Source organism: Odocoileus virginianus, chromosome 32 (genome assembly GCF_023699985.2).
Source record: "Odocoileus virginianus isolate 20LAN1187 ecotype Illinois chromosome 32, Ovbor_1.2, whole genome shotgun sequence".
Classification (NCBI taxonomy): domain Eukaryota; kingdom Metazoa; phylum Chordata; class Mammalia; order Artiodactyla; family Cervidae; genus Odocoileus; species Odocoileus virginianus.
Window position 1 is genome coordinate 24,109,873 of NC_069705.1, and position 16,539 is coordinate 24,126,411.

At 42.2% G+C, this 16,539-nt stretch overlaps 1 protein-coding gene across 1 annotated transcript in view; it reads right to left on the minus strand.

Moving 5' to 3' along the window:
* MTMR7 (myotubularin related protein 7) overlaps positions 1-11,902 on the minus strand; it is a 98,255-nt gene extending 86,353 nt beyond the window's left edge. Inside the window, exon 1 of the mRNA XM_020883339.2 lies at positions 11,552-11,902. Within this exon, the coding sequence (XP_020738998.2) occupies positions 11,552-11,575 (24 nt within the window). The 5' untranslated portion in view covers positions 11,576-11,902. The remainder of the gene's footprint in view (positions 1-11,551) is intronic.
* Positions 11,903-16,539: the final 4,637 nt, after the last annotated feature.

A 16,539-nucleotide genomic window follows, 5' to 3' on the forward strand; every position in this document is an offset into this window, starting at 1 on the left:
ATACAAAGAAAAGTTACATATATATATATAAAGTTAATATAAAGATAAGTCGTCCAGTTATGTCCAACTCTTTGTAACCCCATGGACTATACAGTCCATGGAATTCTCTAGGCCAGAACACTGGAATGGGTAGCCTTTCCCTTCTCCAGGGGATCTTCCCAACCCAGGGATCAAACCCAGGTCTCCCACTTTGCTGGCAGACGCTTTACCAGCTGAGCTGCAAGGGAATCCCAAGAATACTGGAGTGGGTAGCCTTCTCCAGGGGATATTCCTGACCCAGGAATTGAATCAGGGTCTCCTGCATTGCAGGAGGGTTTTTTTTTTTAACCAACTGAGCTATCAGAGAAAAGGGCTTACAATAGATACAAAGTTAATAGCGGTTCTTGGATGTTGAGATGATGCCTGGCTTTCATTTTCTTTAGGCTTTTTTGAACTAAATTTTCTGTATTATGTTTTTAATCAGAAAAAAAAGGGACCTTTTAAAAAAAACACCCATGGATATGACACCAAAAGCACAAGTGACAAAAGAAAAACTGGGTAAGGTTGACTTCATCAAAATTCAAAACTTTTGCATTAAAAACAAAATGTGTAAGTCACTCAGTCTTGTCTGACTCTTTGTGACCGCATGGACTGCTGCCCATCAGGCCCCCTGTCCATGGAATTCTTCAGGAAAGAATACTGTAGTGGGTAGCCAGCCATTCCCTTCTCTAGGGGATCTTCCTGACCCAGGGATTGAACCTGGGTCTCCTGCATTAGCAGGCAGATTCTCTACCATCTGAACCACCAGGAAAGCCCTTGTGTTCAAAGGACATCATCAAGACAATGAAAAAAAACTGACAGACTGGGAAAAGACATACCGTTTACGGACTTATATCGGATTACTTATTATATGGATTGCAGATTTATATCCATAATGTATAAAGAACTTTTGCAACTCAATAATTAAAAAGACAAATAACCCAATTAAGAATGAACAAAGGATTTGAATAGACAGCTCTTCAAAGATACACAAATGGTCATTAAACACATGAAAAGATGCTCAACATAATGTCATTAGGGAAATGCAAACCAAAGCCATGATGAATACCACTTCACACCCCCTGGGATGAATAAAAGAGATTGACAATAACAAGTGCTGGCAGAGATGGGAAAAATTGGAACCTTCACACATTGTTGCTGGGATCTTAAAATGGTGCAGTCACTTCCAGAAAACAGTTTGGCAGTTCCTCAAAACGTTAAACCAAGGATTGCCATATGAGAGTAATTTCACTCAAAGGAGTGAAATTCCACCTAAAAGAAATAAAAACATATGCCCACACAAAAATTTCCACATAGGAGTTCATAGCAGCATTACTTGTAATAGCAAAAAACTGGAACAGCTCAAATGTCCAACACCTGAAAACCAAAACGTGATATAGCCACAGAATGGAGAAAAAGAAACGAAGTACTAGTTCATGCTACAAACTTGAATAAACCTTAACACATCATGCTAAGTAAAAATAGCAAGCCACAAAGGACTGCATATTGCATGATTCAATTTATACGAAATGTTCAGAAAAGCAAAATACATACAGACAGAAAGTACATTAATGATTGCCGGGGATAGCAGGGCCAAGAGAGAAATGCGGAGTGACTCTAGTGTAAGGAGCTTCTTCTTAGAGTGATGACGTGCTGTGGAATTAGATAACTGTAATGGTTATATAACTGTGAATGCAAACAAAAAAGCACAGAACTGCATACTTCAAAAGAGTAAATTTTATAGTATGTAAATTCCATCTCAGTAAAGCTATTTTTAAATAAACATTATACACACACAGACTATATATACACACAAAAACAAGAATTATTGAATTGGTAGAAGATACAAATAGACAACTCAGAAAAGTAACAAAATGGTCAATAAACTTAATTTGGAAAAATATTTCAACCTCACTAGAAATTTAAAAAAAAACTACATACAATGAATTAATTAAGCACTATCCCCCTTTAACAAATATTTTTTTACATAATAACGCAATGGTACAGTGAGAAAGACACTGTACTCCATTTCTGAAACTTAATATAATGTTTTTGGAAAGTCATTAGGCAACACATATCAGCCATAAAATTGTTCATCTTCTGAGACACAGTAATTTCATCTAGAGCTCTACCCTGAGGGAGTAATCACATATGCAAATAATAAATAAGATATTCATCATTATATTATTGGAACAGCCTTATGGGGAAATGCTTAATGTGATAATGACATAACCATAGGATAAAAAAAAAAATCACATAGTCTTCTAAAAGCATGTTTTCAAAGACCACAATAGGGTAAATGAAAACAGGCATAGTACAAAATTGAATTGAAAGTGAAAGTGAAGTTGCCCAGTCGTGTCTGACTCTTTGCGACCCTGTGGACTGTAGCCTACCAGGCTCCTCCGTCCATGGGATTCTCCAGGCAAGGATAGATCCTTAATTTCCAAACAAGCAAATAAAAAGTTTGAACATTTATGCAAAGAAAAAAAGTCAGAAGGAAATAAATATTAGCAGTGGCTAATTTCTATATTTTTCTATTATGGAATCAAAAGGCAATACATTATTATCACCTGAAAATGTTTTTTTTTTAATAAAGATGAAAGAAGATATAACACTTACTGCTGACAGTATGATGATAGTGACTGACACAAAGCCAGGCTTCTCATGATTCTATGAATCTCTATGACAGATCTCGCAAATGAGGTCACTATTTTCAAATGGGGGTGTGGAATTCTGAATTATAAGCCAGTGGGTCTGACATTCATTCCAGGCAAGATTCTAAAATGGAATTTTGTATGAACGTAGAAAAGGAAATCATCAATCAGCACGAGGATTCACTCAATCACTCACAGACTATTTCATTTTTGTCTTTGATGAGCTATCTGGAGAGGTGACAAGAGGGCAAATTTATCAAATGGTAGCTGGCACCAAGCTGAGGGAACTAGTATATCTGTTATCAGGATGGAAAGCTTGTGAGATGAAGGCGAAGTGACTTAAGCTATGAAGAAGTCAAATCTGCCTAATTCAGTTTCTTTCTTGGGTGAGATCACAGATGAGGTAATAGCAGAGGGCAAGGTTGTGGATGGTACCTGGCTGAGAGGAACAGCAGATGTGCATCAGAACCCCAAAGAACAGAGCTAGGGATTAAGCAAGAAGCTAAATCCACTAAGGGGTGGTTGAGTGTGTGTAAGTAGTTAAATCCGGGGGGAGGCGGGGCGGTGGGCAAGAAGCTAAATCCATGGACTGTAGCCAGCCAGGCTCCTCTGTCCATAGGATTCTCCAGGCAAGAAAATTGGAATGGGTTGCTATGCTTTTTTCCAAGGGATCTTCCTGACCCAGGGAACCCGCATCTCTTGAATCTCCTACATTGGCAGGCAGATTCTTCACCACTGAGCCACCTCAGTTCAGTCACTCAGTCGTGTCCGACTCTTTGCGACCCCATGAATCGCAGCATGCCAGGCCTCCCTGTCCATCATCAACTCCCGGAGTTTACTCAAACTCATGTCCATCGAGTCGGTGATGCCATCCAGCCATCTCATCCTCTGTCGTCCCCTTCTCCTCCTGCCCCCAATCCCTCCCAGCATCAGGGTCTCTGGGAAGCCCTAAATCCAATGAGATAACACTTACCAAAGCAAAGGGTACAATACTATCACTCAAGGAAAAGGCAGGGGAGACCTGACTTTGCAGCTCAATGTGTGGAGACAACTTCAGGGTTCCCTTCCACAGTCAGCTCACCAGAAGGCCACCGAGCTGTGGCTGGATGATATTTAAATTTAAAAAATAGTTAGCAAACTTTACTCCCCTTGAGTTCAACAAAACCTAGAGTAATCACATGTTTGTTAGTTTGTTTTAACTCATTCAGAAAAGTAACTAGGATATAAAAGAACTTAAAACCAAGCCACTGATTGGCTGCCAGAACAGGCAGTGATAAGCCAAACACTTAGCTGGCAAGAAAGGGTTACAGAGGTGGCCGAAGGGCCATTTTCTGGAAGGAGGGCTGATGCAGTGGAGAACATCCCACAGGACAGAGCTAGACGCAATTACTAGAAACTACAGTGAGCCAGATTTTGACTAAATATAAAGCAGACTTCCTAATGTCTAGAGCTGTCCATGGTCATCGTGGATTGCCAAGGGACACAGTGAGCTCTGAGCATCAGAAGCAGGAAGCCTGGCGTAGCTGGGTACCGCGCTCAGAAGAAATCCAAGCAGGATTCTAGTCTGTTCTCCCCTCAGATGCCTGAAACACCTTCATGTCTCCACTGGCAAGCGTCACCCTGACACTGCATAAAACACCTGTCATCCACTAATTTCTGTAACAGGGATGTGTGTGCCCTAAGTCACTTCAGTCATGTCCGATTCTTTGCGACCCCATGGAATGTAGCCCGCCAGGCTCCTCCGTCCATGGGATTCTCCAGGCAAGAATACTGGAGTGGGTGGCCATGCCCTCCTCCAGTGGATCTTCCCGACCCAGGGATCGAACCCACATCTCTTATGTCTCCTGCATTGGCAGGCAGGGTTTTCACCACTGGCGCCATTCGGGAAGCCCCACAACAGGGATAATGGTGGGAAAAAACTTCTCTACATGGAGCCAAGATCGTCTCCTCTGCAGTCCTTCCATTGCTGCTCTCTGGGACTATAAAGAGGTTCTCTAAACCCTGGGCCATATGAGAAGCCCTCCAATACTGAAAGATACCACATCATTAGAATCCTTAGGAAGACTGTTCCTACCCTCCTCATTCCACTCTGGGCAAACAACACACCGAGAAACATGTACCAGGGAATTTCCTAGGGGCACAAAACCCAAATCCCTGTGAGTGGATATAGGTCCAGCGAACCACACTCAATGAATACTACGCAGTTATTAAAACAATACGTAGGCAGATGACATTCAAATATAAAATAGGCATACAAAATAATGGTGGGTACAAAGGTCATTAAGAGAAAAAGCATACTACTTATGATTATACAAAAAGGGCATATTATCACAAATTAGAAGTGAATTTGGAATGATGTAAGGATAACTTCATCTCATTAGGTTGTTTCTCTAAGAAACTGTTTAAATGTGTAACAATAAAAATCAATAATAATAATAAAAAAATAAATAATAATAAAAACAATAAAAAGTTATGTTCTCCCAGAGTGTTGACAGCAGTGTTATTCATAATAATCAAAAAACATAGAAACAACCCAAATAACCATCCACTGATGAAAGCATAAACAGAGTGTGGTAAATCCACAGAATGGAATATTATTCTGTAATAAAAAGGAATGAAGCACCAATATCTGCTATGAGTTGGATGAACCTAGACAGTGTTGGTCACTCAGTTGTGTCTGTCTCTTTGCCATCCCATGGACTTTAAAAGCCCGCCAATCTTCTCTGTCCACGGAATTCTCCAGGCAAGAATGCTGGAGTGGGTTGCCATTTCCTTCTCCAGGGGATCTTACTGATCCAAGGATTGAACCTGGTCTCCTGCGTTGCAGGCAGATTCTTTATCGTTCCAGCTACCAGGGAATGAGGACTGACTACTAATAGGTAATGGGTTTCTTTAGGGGCTGATGAAAATGTTCCCTATTAGTGGTGAGAGGAGCTCAACAATGGAAATACACTAAAAACACTGAAATTTACACTTTAAAAAGGCTGAATGGGGAATCTTAAGTTATTTTAATTCTGTCTCATTAAAACTATATTCAATGACAAAATACATATCATTATATATATCAATTTTATATACTATATTGATAGTATATACTCGATATATATATATATATATAGATATATATAAAATCGATATACTATCGATTTTATAAACTATATTGACTTTCACAAGTACTTTATACTATTGGAAGACTGATAATATTGTACCCAGTCATGGGTACAACATACAAGAGGCCTGGATTACTAAAGAAAAAACTAAAAACCAAAGTGCTGAAATTAAGAATTACTCATTCCTGTGCTTAGAACCACTGAAACGTACAGTTAAATACAGTTAAAATAGTATGTGACTTTTAACACAATAGAAAACATTTTTAAAGACAGAATTACTCATTCTTTCTATTACCCAATTAGTAATTTATTTACTGTGTGCTTACTTGGTCCCAGAAACTATATTAGGTGCTGTGGATACAGGGGTGAATGAGATGTGATCCTCGCCTTCACAGGGCTCCTGGTCTAACAGAAGAGCTTGAGATGAGACAAATAATCACTTGCATAAATATAAATCTTGCAGGTAACATGGGGCATAAGGTGGAAAACTGGGTTCCATGATAGATCATAAGAGGCAGCCCTGATTTAGATGAAGAATGGGGCAACAGCCTCCTTGAGGAAATTACATTGAATCTGAAAGTAGGAAGATTGGAGACTTAGGCAGGTGAACAGCGGGGATAAGATCCCCCAGGAGGAACATCAGTGTGAAAGTCCTCAGGCAGAGAAGCCCTGTCACAGGCGAGGAGGAACCCACGAAGGCTGGCTGGAATCAGAGGGAGGTGAGCAAGAAGACGACTGTCACAGAACCAGGATGGGAAGGAAGCAGCGGTCAGTCCAGGCCTTTCCAGGGATTCTCCCTCCCTATCCTGGGTACAAATCGAAGCCATCCAAGAATCCCAGCAGGGAAGTAACATAACCACTTTGTGTCATAAAAGCATCACCCAACTCCCGCCATGGAGGTGGGACTGGAGAAAAACAAAGAGGAACTTTGGAGACCAGCTAGGAGGCTGTGAGGGTAACGGCTCAGAACTGGGGGTGGGGGTGGAAAGGGAGAGAGGCATTTTCAAGGTCAATTTGGAGCTTTGGAGGTCATCGTGTATTCTATTTCACAACTCAAATGTACACATGTGGGGGGAAAATGTCTTCTGGAAAGGCCAAAACACAAAAAGTAGAGACTACTTTGCCAGAATCCCAGCTAGACTCATTAGCACCTATCCAATACAAACCCACACCCTACAAAACACTTCAAGCTGCTTCTGAAAGCCCTGAAGGTTTTCTGTAGAACTAACACTTGAACCCAAATTATCCCTAAGCTTCTTGCAAGGTTTTTTTTTTTCTTACCAGCAAGTTTTCACAGTGTCAAAGAAAGCCTGACAGTGAAGTAGAAACAAAAAGTTCACTGTGATGAATACAGGTAATCCTTGATGTCCTCACTTCAACCCAACTGTAAACTAGCTCAATCTTGGAATATTTTTTCTTTCTGATACAGGAACCATTCTGGGAGAAGAAACCCTGTTTAGCATATGCTCTATTAAAGGCTTCAGTTAAACACACACACATAAACACACACATCAAGAGAGAAAAATGTGCAAAGCATTCCAGATTATTCATGGGCATCTGTCTCTTTACACTGCACTCCAGAGACTAAAGTGGAGCACACAGTGTGATGGATATCATGCAGTTTACACAGTAAATGAATGACTTTCATTATAATAGGAAAACAACTACACATTATACACGCATTTCCTTTCCTCTTAAAATAAATCCCTGCTACCCACATGGTAAACACACGTCAAACCTACACATAAACTTCATGTATACGCCTCACTGTTCATCTAACACATGAAATCATACAATATAAGGCAAGACACCTATTCAACACTACCCAGAATATAATGGAAGCCAAAACCAAAGATGAATATGACCATCAATAATTATGCATTCTACAACACAAGCTCTTCAGTAGTATTCTCCCCTTTTTCATTTATACTGTGAAAACCAGTTTTGTACTAAAAAAATGGAAAATCAGGGCTTCTCTGTTGGCTCAGGGGTGAAGAGTCTGCCTGCCAATGCAGGAGACATGGGTTCAATCCCTGGTCCTGGGAGAACCCACATGCCACGGAGCAACTAAGCCCAGGCCCCGTAAGTATTGAGCCTGTGCTCTAGAGCCTGGGAGTTGTAACTACTAATGCCCGTGTGCCCTAGAGCCCGTGCTTTGCAACAAGTCACCGCAATGCGAAGCCCCACACACCAGAGTAGCCCCTGCTCACTGCAACTGGATGAAAAGCCCATGCAGCAGTGAAGACCCAGCACAGCCAAAATAAATAAATATTTTTTAAATGTCAAATGAAATTTTCAAAAATATGCAATCACTATGTTGTATAACAGGAACTAACACCGTGATGTTGTTACCTGCACCTCAAAACAAACAATCTCATAGAAAAAGAGATCTAATCTGTGGCTATGGGAAGGGGGGTGGCTGGGGGAAGATGGTCAAAAAGTGCAAACTTCCAGTTACAAGTAACTACTAGGGATGGAAAGCATCACATGATAAATATAATTTATACTGCTATATGTTATACATGAAAGTTAAGATGATAAACTCTAATAAGAGTTCTTACCACAAGAAAAAGTTTTTCTCTATTTCTTTAATTTTCTATAAGATGATGGGTGGTCATTAACTTATTGTGGTAATCATTTTATGATGTATGTAAGTCGAATCATCACACCATCCACCTTATACAGCACCATGTGTACATTCTATCTCAATAAAACTAGAAGAAAGAAAAACTAAAGACAAAAATTTTTAAGTGTGTTTAAAATATAAAATAAAATGATATTGTTTAACCTCAAGGAATGGTGTCATCATTTCTATCTTTATCGCTGTTAAGGCCTTTGGCATCTTTGAAGTTGTAATGACGTATTACAACACATCATTCATACACAACTGCCTGCCAGCATCTCCAATGCTCCTGATCTTCTTTGGCATCTTGCGTGATAAGACTCAGCTCTTTGAAGAAGCCTTCCCTGACCCTTTATGGTAGAGTGGACCCTCTATCCACTGACCTCTCTGCCCACTGTCCTGGGTACACATTCCTCTCTAGATTTACAGCTGCCTCAACAGACTTTCGGAGAAGGCAATGGCACCCCACTCCAGTACTCTTGCCTGGAAAATCCCATGGACGGAGGAGCCTGGTAGGCTGCAGTCCATGGGGTCACTAAGAGTCGGACACAACTGAGTGCCTTCACTTTCACTTTTCACTTTCATGCATTGGAGAAGGAAATGGCAACCCACTCCAGTGTTCTTGCCTGGAGAATCCCAGGGACGGGGGAGCCTGGTGGGCTGCCATCTATGGGGTTGCAGAGAGTCGGACACAACTGAAGCGACTTAGCAGCAGCAGTAGCAACAGACTATTTTCTTGGGCTCCAAAATCACTGCAGATGGTGACTGCAGCATGAAATTAAAAGACGCTTGCTCCTTGGAAAAAGAGCTATGACCAACCTAGACAGCATATTAAAAAGCAGAGACACTACTTTGCCGACAAAGGTCCATCTAGTCAAGGCTATGATTTTTCCAGAGAGCTGGACCATAAAGAAAGCTGAGCGCAGAAGAATTGATGCTTTCAAACTGTGGCATTAGAGACGACTCTTCAGAGTCCCTTGGATGGCAAGGCGATCAAACCAGTCAATAAATCAGCCCTGAATATTCACTGGAAGGACTAATGCTGAAGCTGAAACTCCAATACTTTGGCCACCTGATGTGAAGAACCGGCTCATTAGAAACGACCCTGATGCTGGGAAGGATCGAAGGCAGGAAGAGAAGGGGACAACAGAGGATGAGATGGTTGGATGGCATCAATAACTCAATGGACATGAGTTTCAGCAATCTCCAGGAGATGGTGAAGGACAGGGGAATCTGGCGTGCTAGAGTCCATGGGGTCGCCAAGAGTTGGATATGACTGAGCGAATGAACAGCAACTCTTCAGACCAGGGCCTTCCAGGACATAACACAGAACCTTTCACAGGAAAGGTTGTCAAATACTTGTGGAATGACTTGAATGAATAAACAGACTGGATCCACCCAACCTCTGTAACTTTTAATTTTTTCCACCTGCACTCTCCTAAATGTTAATAACTCTCAACTCAATGACATTTCAGACAACCTCCCATTCCAACCACCCCTTCCCCAACCGCTATTTCTTTCTGTTTCCTAACAGGTGATTTCTGGTTTGAAGTACTACACTGCTTACGGCATGTTTATGAAAACTAGTTTGAGGAACAAGTGACAATATTGCTTGCTGTTCAGGTTTGCACACATGGTTTTATAAACAACAGGTTTGAATAGATTAGAAAAGGCCTTGACTCCCAAAATTCACATTCTATAGGGAAAAAAAAAAGCACCTGATATCATGTCACCCTATTACTATTGACATTCACATCAGACATCATTTTTATCAAGAGCTCCCTTCATCATGAAAAAAAAAAAGGATGCCCTTGGAAAGGGCAGAGAGTGCATGAGCTAAATTCCTCACTCCAGAATAAATTATTTAGCACCACTTAAACCCTGAAAGCTTTGAGCCATCTATTTTGTGGTTTATGGCACTCTCCTTTAAGTTTACAATTTCCCGACTGTGATGCAACAATTTAATTGCACAGTGCAAAATCAATACAATTGAATTTTACTGTTGGAACTGACATTATGTAGCGAACTAAAAGATTTTATTCTTCCACTGATATGAGACAACTGTAAAAATTGCTTTTACAAAGAGGCACTTAGGAACCACTCCAGAATTTAGGAATAAATTTTTCCTCCTGGACTTACTGCAAAGCAATGGCCCCCTGTCATCAATAGGAGCCCTGGGGCCTCTTACGTCCCGCTCACTCAGCTTTGACTTCGCGGTCAAGGGCCTATGTTTTGAAGAGATCAACCAGCCAAGGCAAGGCGCTCTAGAGGCAGTGACAAGAGACAGCCAGTTGACTGCTGAAACAGGTTTTGTCACTAGTTTAGGGTTTTTATCGGGAACGTCGGCCACCTTTTTCGCTCTAAATTGTATCACTAGTACAACTACGAGAAGGAAGGTTTGGTACAGGAGTCAGTGTTGCCAGTGTTATTTAACTGGAAAGACCTGGAACCAGTCGCTTTTGTCGAGCTGGTAGGAGCTGCTGTTGTTCAAAACACACCAGCAGACGATCTGTAAGTTGCAACCCACTGGAAAACGCAAGAAGGCGGAAGGACAGATAATACATTTAGACTAGAGCGAACACGGATCATCTACTCGGCCCAAGGTCCACTGCAGTTGATAGATAGCCTGAAGACGCAGAAGCAGAAGGGCGGGTCTCAAGCCTTAGATTCAACAAGCTTCCCAAGTGCCTTCAACGCACCTGCACCTAACTCGCTTCCCTGCACCTGTCATTAGGAAGGCTTGTTTCTCTTCCACTGCTCAGAGCAACCAACAGGGGGGAAAAAAATAAAAGGTTTTTTTTTTTTTTTTTTTTTTTTAAAGCAGCAACCTAGTGCTAGACCAGAAGGGAGCGTTTATCAGCCTATCAGCAGCCCCATTACTCAACAGACAACTAGGGTTCCCTCCATCCAGCCCTCAGTCCACCGCGCACCCCCCAAGGACAAGAGGTTAGATCTAGCAGCAGCCAAGGCCAGGCCTGGGCGGCAGCTCCAGAGAAGCCAGCCTCCCGGCGAAGCGGGAGATGCTCGGGCGCTGCCTCCTGCCTCGCTCGCTCGCTCGCGGTGCGGGTTCGGCCTGCGCCGGGGCAGGGAAGCCGGGCCTCCCGCCCGCTCAGCATCCCTAGTCCGCCCGCACCCGTGGCACCCACCTTGGGCGTGCGGATGTGCTCCATGGCAGGCCCAAGTCGGCAGGTCCCGGGCTGGCGCGGCCTCCAGCACCTGCGCGCGTCCACAGCGCGGCGGGAGGGGCGCGGGGAGGGGGCTTCGCGCCCGGGAGGGGGCGGGCCGCGGGCCTGGCTCCGCCCCCAGGTGCGGCGGCGCCGGGGCGAGGCCGGCGTGCGGGGCCCCGGGCGCCCGCGCGGCCCTAGAGCGCGCGGCTCTGCGCTCCGGCCACCTGCGCCCCCCCACACCGCCGCCGCGTCCCTGGCAGGGCTGGGGTCGCGGGAGCCAGCGCCGCTGGCTTCCCCTGAAGAAGGCCAGCCGGCGCAGGACTGTGGGGGTCACTGTTCCCCGAGACACAATGGGGGCCTTGTGCCGGGTGTGGCCTCTTGGAGGACAGAAGGGGCCAGGCGCTGCTCCACACCGCCCTTCGGCTTCCTTCCAGAGCGTCCCGGCATAGGTGGGACTTCAGGGTGGGCCTGGAAAAAAGGCTGCCACGAGCACTCCTGATGCAGTGTGGCCTGGTGGGCTCTGACTGTTTCAGCACAGCCGGCAAGTCACTAGGGACGAGGCTGGAAATGTAGCAACAGTGTTTGCGCCCTAGAACGCGCTGTTAAGTCAGGCATCTCACATCAACCTGTGACTTCACTGTTGGAAGTGACGCTCTCCCCTGGCACTGAATTGGGTTCTCATTGGCATCCTCACTTAGCTCTAAAGGACCTGAAAGACACAAAGCATCCATTATATAAGGGCTTCCCAGGTGGCCCAGTGGTGAAGAAACACGCTGCCGATGCAGGAGACACGGGCTGGATCACTGCATCAGGAAGGTCCCCTGGAGAAGGAAATGGCAACCTACTCTAGTATTCTTGCCTGGAAAATGCCATGGACACGGGCGCCCGGCAGGTTATATATAGTCCCCTAGGGTCTCAAAGAATCTGACAGGCCTGAGCACATGCACACACACACTACACACCACATCCATTACAAGGTATTAGTTTTTTCCATTTATGAATTTGGAAAAGTCAAAGAGAAGAAATGTGCCCCACTCCCGCCTTTTTTTTCTTGCAAACTTGTGTGTAAAGTTTCACGATAACTAATATTTATCAAAATTTTTTTCTAGCTCGTACTCATCTCCCTTTCTACCTGGCTTGTAAATTCTTTAGCTAGAGACATTGATTATCTCTTTTTGTCCAGTACACCCTAGGCACATTGCATTGCAACCTTCCAAATAAATGTTTACTTAATCAATAGAGTGTTGCACCTGCTTTTAAACTTCCAGGGCCCCTTCACATACCTTTTATCATTTCATCCTCCTCCCACTCAGGGAGACAATTAGAACAAGTTCAGTAAACTGATGTTTGCATATGGCAAAACTGACCCAGGGTATAATTTCTTCCTTATTACAAAAACAACAACAAGAGTAGTGTCAGGAGCTCTCTGGTTTCCATTCAGCCTCTGACTTTGGGCTCCTCATTTATGAAATGAGAAAGTCACCAGCCTACATAATCTCAAAGGTAGCTTCCATCTCAGAATTCCATTAGTGCTAGGAATTCTATATCCGTTCTGAGGGGATACATTCTGAAAGAGATAATAATCTTGGAATTATGTGATTTCAGGGTTTTTCTGTATCTTATAGTGACAAATTTTTGCATACAAGTCTTTTGGACCTTACATATTAGCACAGTTGTTTTAAAGCACCCAAAACACAAATTGGTGAGTAAAAAGATATAAATCTGAACACTATAAATAGCCTCATGCTAAGAGAAATTTCCAGGTTGGCTCACAAAAACAGCTTCCATTCATCATAGCTATAAAATCAGCATTAGGTGAAAAATGAGTCAAAAATTCCATTCCATTTATTAGGATAAGTTAACATAGAATAGGCTAGAAATAAAAATAGGGAAAGAAATCTCAATAAATAAGTAAACATTTGGGTTTGATCTAATAGTTCCCTGAGGAATCCCCTTTGATTTGACCCCCAGCCCCAGTTGCTATCCGGCTTATTGGATCACAAGCTGTGTTGACCCCAGTCAGCCACACTGCACTTTCTGATGCTTAAACTGCCTCATACCCCCATGTTTCACTGATTCTCTGAACCACCAACCAGTGGGGCAGAAGAAATTGAACAAAGCAGCAAGAGTTGGAGGTCAGTGCGGAGTGAGAGAAGAGACTACATCATTGAAATGGCTGACTATGTTGATCTGAGCTAGGGCAGAAAGTGAAACCAGCTATTCGTTTAGTTAAAAACACTGATATGAAACACTGATGGTCATGCATAAGGTACCATGGCAGAGGCTGGGAAATTGAAGGGAGACCCAGAGGAGGAAAATATGAAGTTCCGCAGCAGTGACATGAATAACACCAAGGAGCTGAAAAGTAGACCGATAAGATGGCAACAGGGCATGTGGAATTGCCAAAAGTAGCCTCAGGGGAGATTTATCCACTTCCTACATTTGTCATATTAATTACATGGAAAATAATAAGTGAACTCAGGATCATATACTTAATTCCTTAAGTATGATACTGGTGTGTTTGTGGTGAAGCACAGGCCGTTTGGATAAACGTTGCCCCTCTGTGTCTTCACAGAGTAGAATCTCTCCAAGACCTCAGCTGTATTGTTTGTTACCAGTCACACAGATATTCTAGTTGCAGATAATACTACTACTGGAATTTTTAAATCCAAACTTGATATTCACTGGGAACTTTCCGAAAATGCTGTGATCTTCAGCGACCCGAGGAGATTTGGAGACATATCAAACACTTGAAAGACGTTTTCCGGAATTCTTACATTTCTCCTGAGGCAGCTAAAACTTCTGATTTGGAGTGAAGCCAAGAGCTCTTTCCTCAGGAGGGTAGTATTGCTAATGATTACAAACTCAGGAAAATCCTGTTCACCACTAATAAGCCCCAGCTGTCCATGAGGATCTGAGTAGAGGAGGGCACCCATGTCTATAGATGCCGAGTATCAGCTTGAAGCAGGCTAGATACCCAGTAGGATCAAGTGAGAGCTGCATTTGGGGTTCTGCAAAGAAATAGCATCCTCACTTCCAGGATTTTTATAAAGTCGATGCCAAATACCAATGTCTTCTTTGGCCTTGCTCTATGCCAAATGTAGAGAATAAGCGCTCTGTGGATTGCAGGCAGCTCTGCCCTTTTTCTAGGGACCAAAGGGGAACCTCTGGGCCAGCATGGAAGGAGTGCTAACTCTGAACAGGCAAGGTTTTAAAATAGAATGTTGGGCCCAGAACCACCATGCTCCCTTGACATCAAGCCCTGATGCTAAGATATACTTTTCATTTTGATCCCATTTTCATCTATAATAAGTTTCCCTCTCTCTCTTTAGATGGAGTTAGATACATGTGTGGGGCAGGTTGATAATCATCACAGGCTCCCTAATCTTCAGACTTTTGCAAGTATCCATGCACGGTTCAAATTTTTGTAAATTCAGTAGGTTCATCCGCTTCTATGCAAGTATTTGCAGTAATTGCAACAGAGCCCTATGGGGCCAGGATTCTTTCTGCCTGCCAACAACCTGGAAGCATCTGAGCCCCAGTTCCAGTCCACTCAAGGCTTCCCTGACACGTTTTGATTAGTGAAACAGAACATTAGAAACATTAGAGATCAAAAATAAATAGAATTTTTAAATAAAATGTGGTGTGACTCTGTATGAAATACTATATGACCTTGTAAAGTTTTTTCCCAAAGGATATTTAATGACATAGAAAGAAGCTCATAACAAAATTTTAAGCCAAAAAGCCAGATACTAGACTGTATATAGAGGGTGATCTGAGTTGTTTTTCAAAACGAGTGTGTATAAGTGGATAACCCACAAGGACATACTGTGCAGCACAGGGAACTCTGTTCAGTGTTATGTGCAGCCTGGATGGGAGGGGAGTTTGGGGAGAATGGATACATGGATATGTATGGCTGAGGCCCTTTGCAGTCCACCTGAAACCATTACAACCGTGCTAATTGCCTATCTTACAATATAAAATAAAAAATTTAAAAGAAAGGATCTGAGACCCTACATGACCATGTGGAGGAGACCTTCTTAACATCCTGAAGCACTTGAATGAGGAATTTTATGTACCAAATTTTAAAATCATCGTTGCTTTTAATAGTAAAAAAAAAAAATCTTTAAAAAAAATGAGTGTGTGGGTATGTGTGTAAGTAATAAGAAAAAGTATAGGCATAACAATTACATCTGGGTGGTGGATTTGTGGGTGATTATAATTTTGTTTTTTTGTAATTTTTACAAATATTTACATTACATATTTTCATAATTGCAAAGAATGTGTCCTTTAAAAGGTCATTTCAAATAAAAATAAGTAATAATCAATAAACATGTCATAGTGTCAAGAGTTAAAGCAAATTTTTTTGTGGAGAAAATTTTACTTTACTTTTTAAAAAAAAAAACTGCTGAAGAGTTAAAAGTCCTTTTAAGTGTGTACTTCCTAAAATTTCAAGTCAAAGATAATCTTTCTGAAAAGTAATCATTTTTCAAGCATAAAATTGGGCTTATTTTCTATGAGGAAACAATAAAAACAATATCCCAAATGTGTATCAATAGCTGGAAAAAGAAAAGAGGAGGGCACTCCCTCGAGCTGTCAGGATTTTGGCAATGATATTTTTACAACCAAAAAAAAAAAACCCAGAGATTTTTCTATGAAGTACAATCCAGCTTTGAGGAGGGTTCTGTGGTGCTTAAAAGCCAATGTTCTATAAATATTACTTATCTTTAACTTTAGTAAAAATCTGAGATGGGTCTTTGGTGTTTGGGTCATACATAATTAATAAAACCTTATATTAATCCCCCTCTTTTTAAAATTTAGATGCAGATGCTAAATACTGACAAAATGCATATGAACATAGACCTTGTAGCCAGGACAATTTGAGATTTTTAATAAACAGATAAAGAGTTGTTCTTGGATTACATGAAGGTTTCTTGTGGAGATAATGAGTAATTTTGAATGCTGGC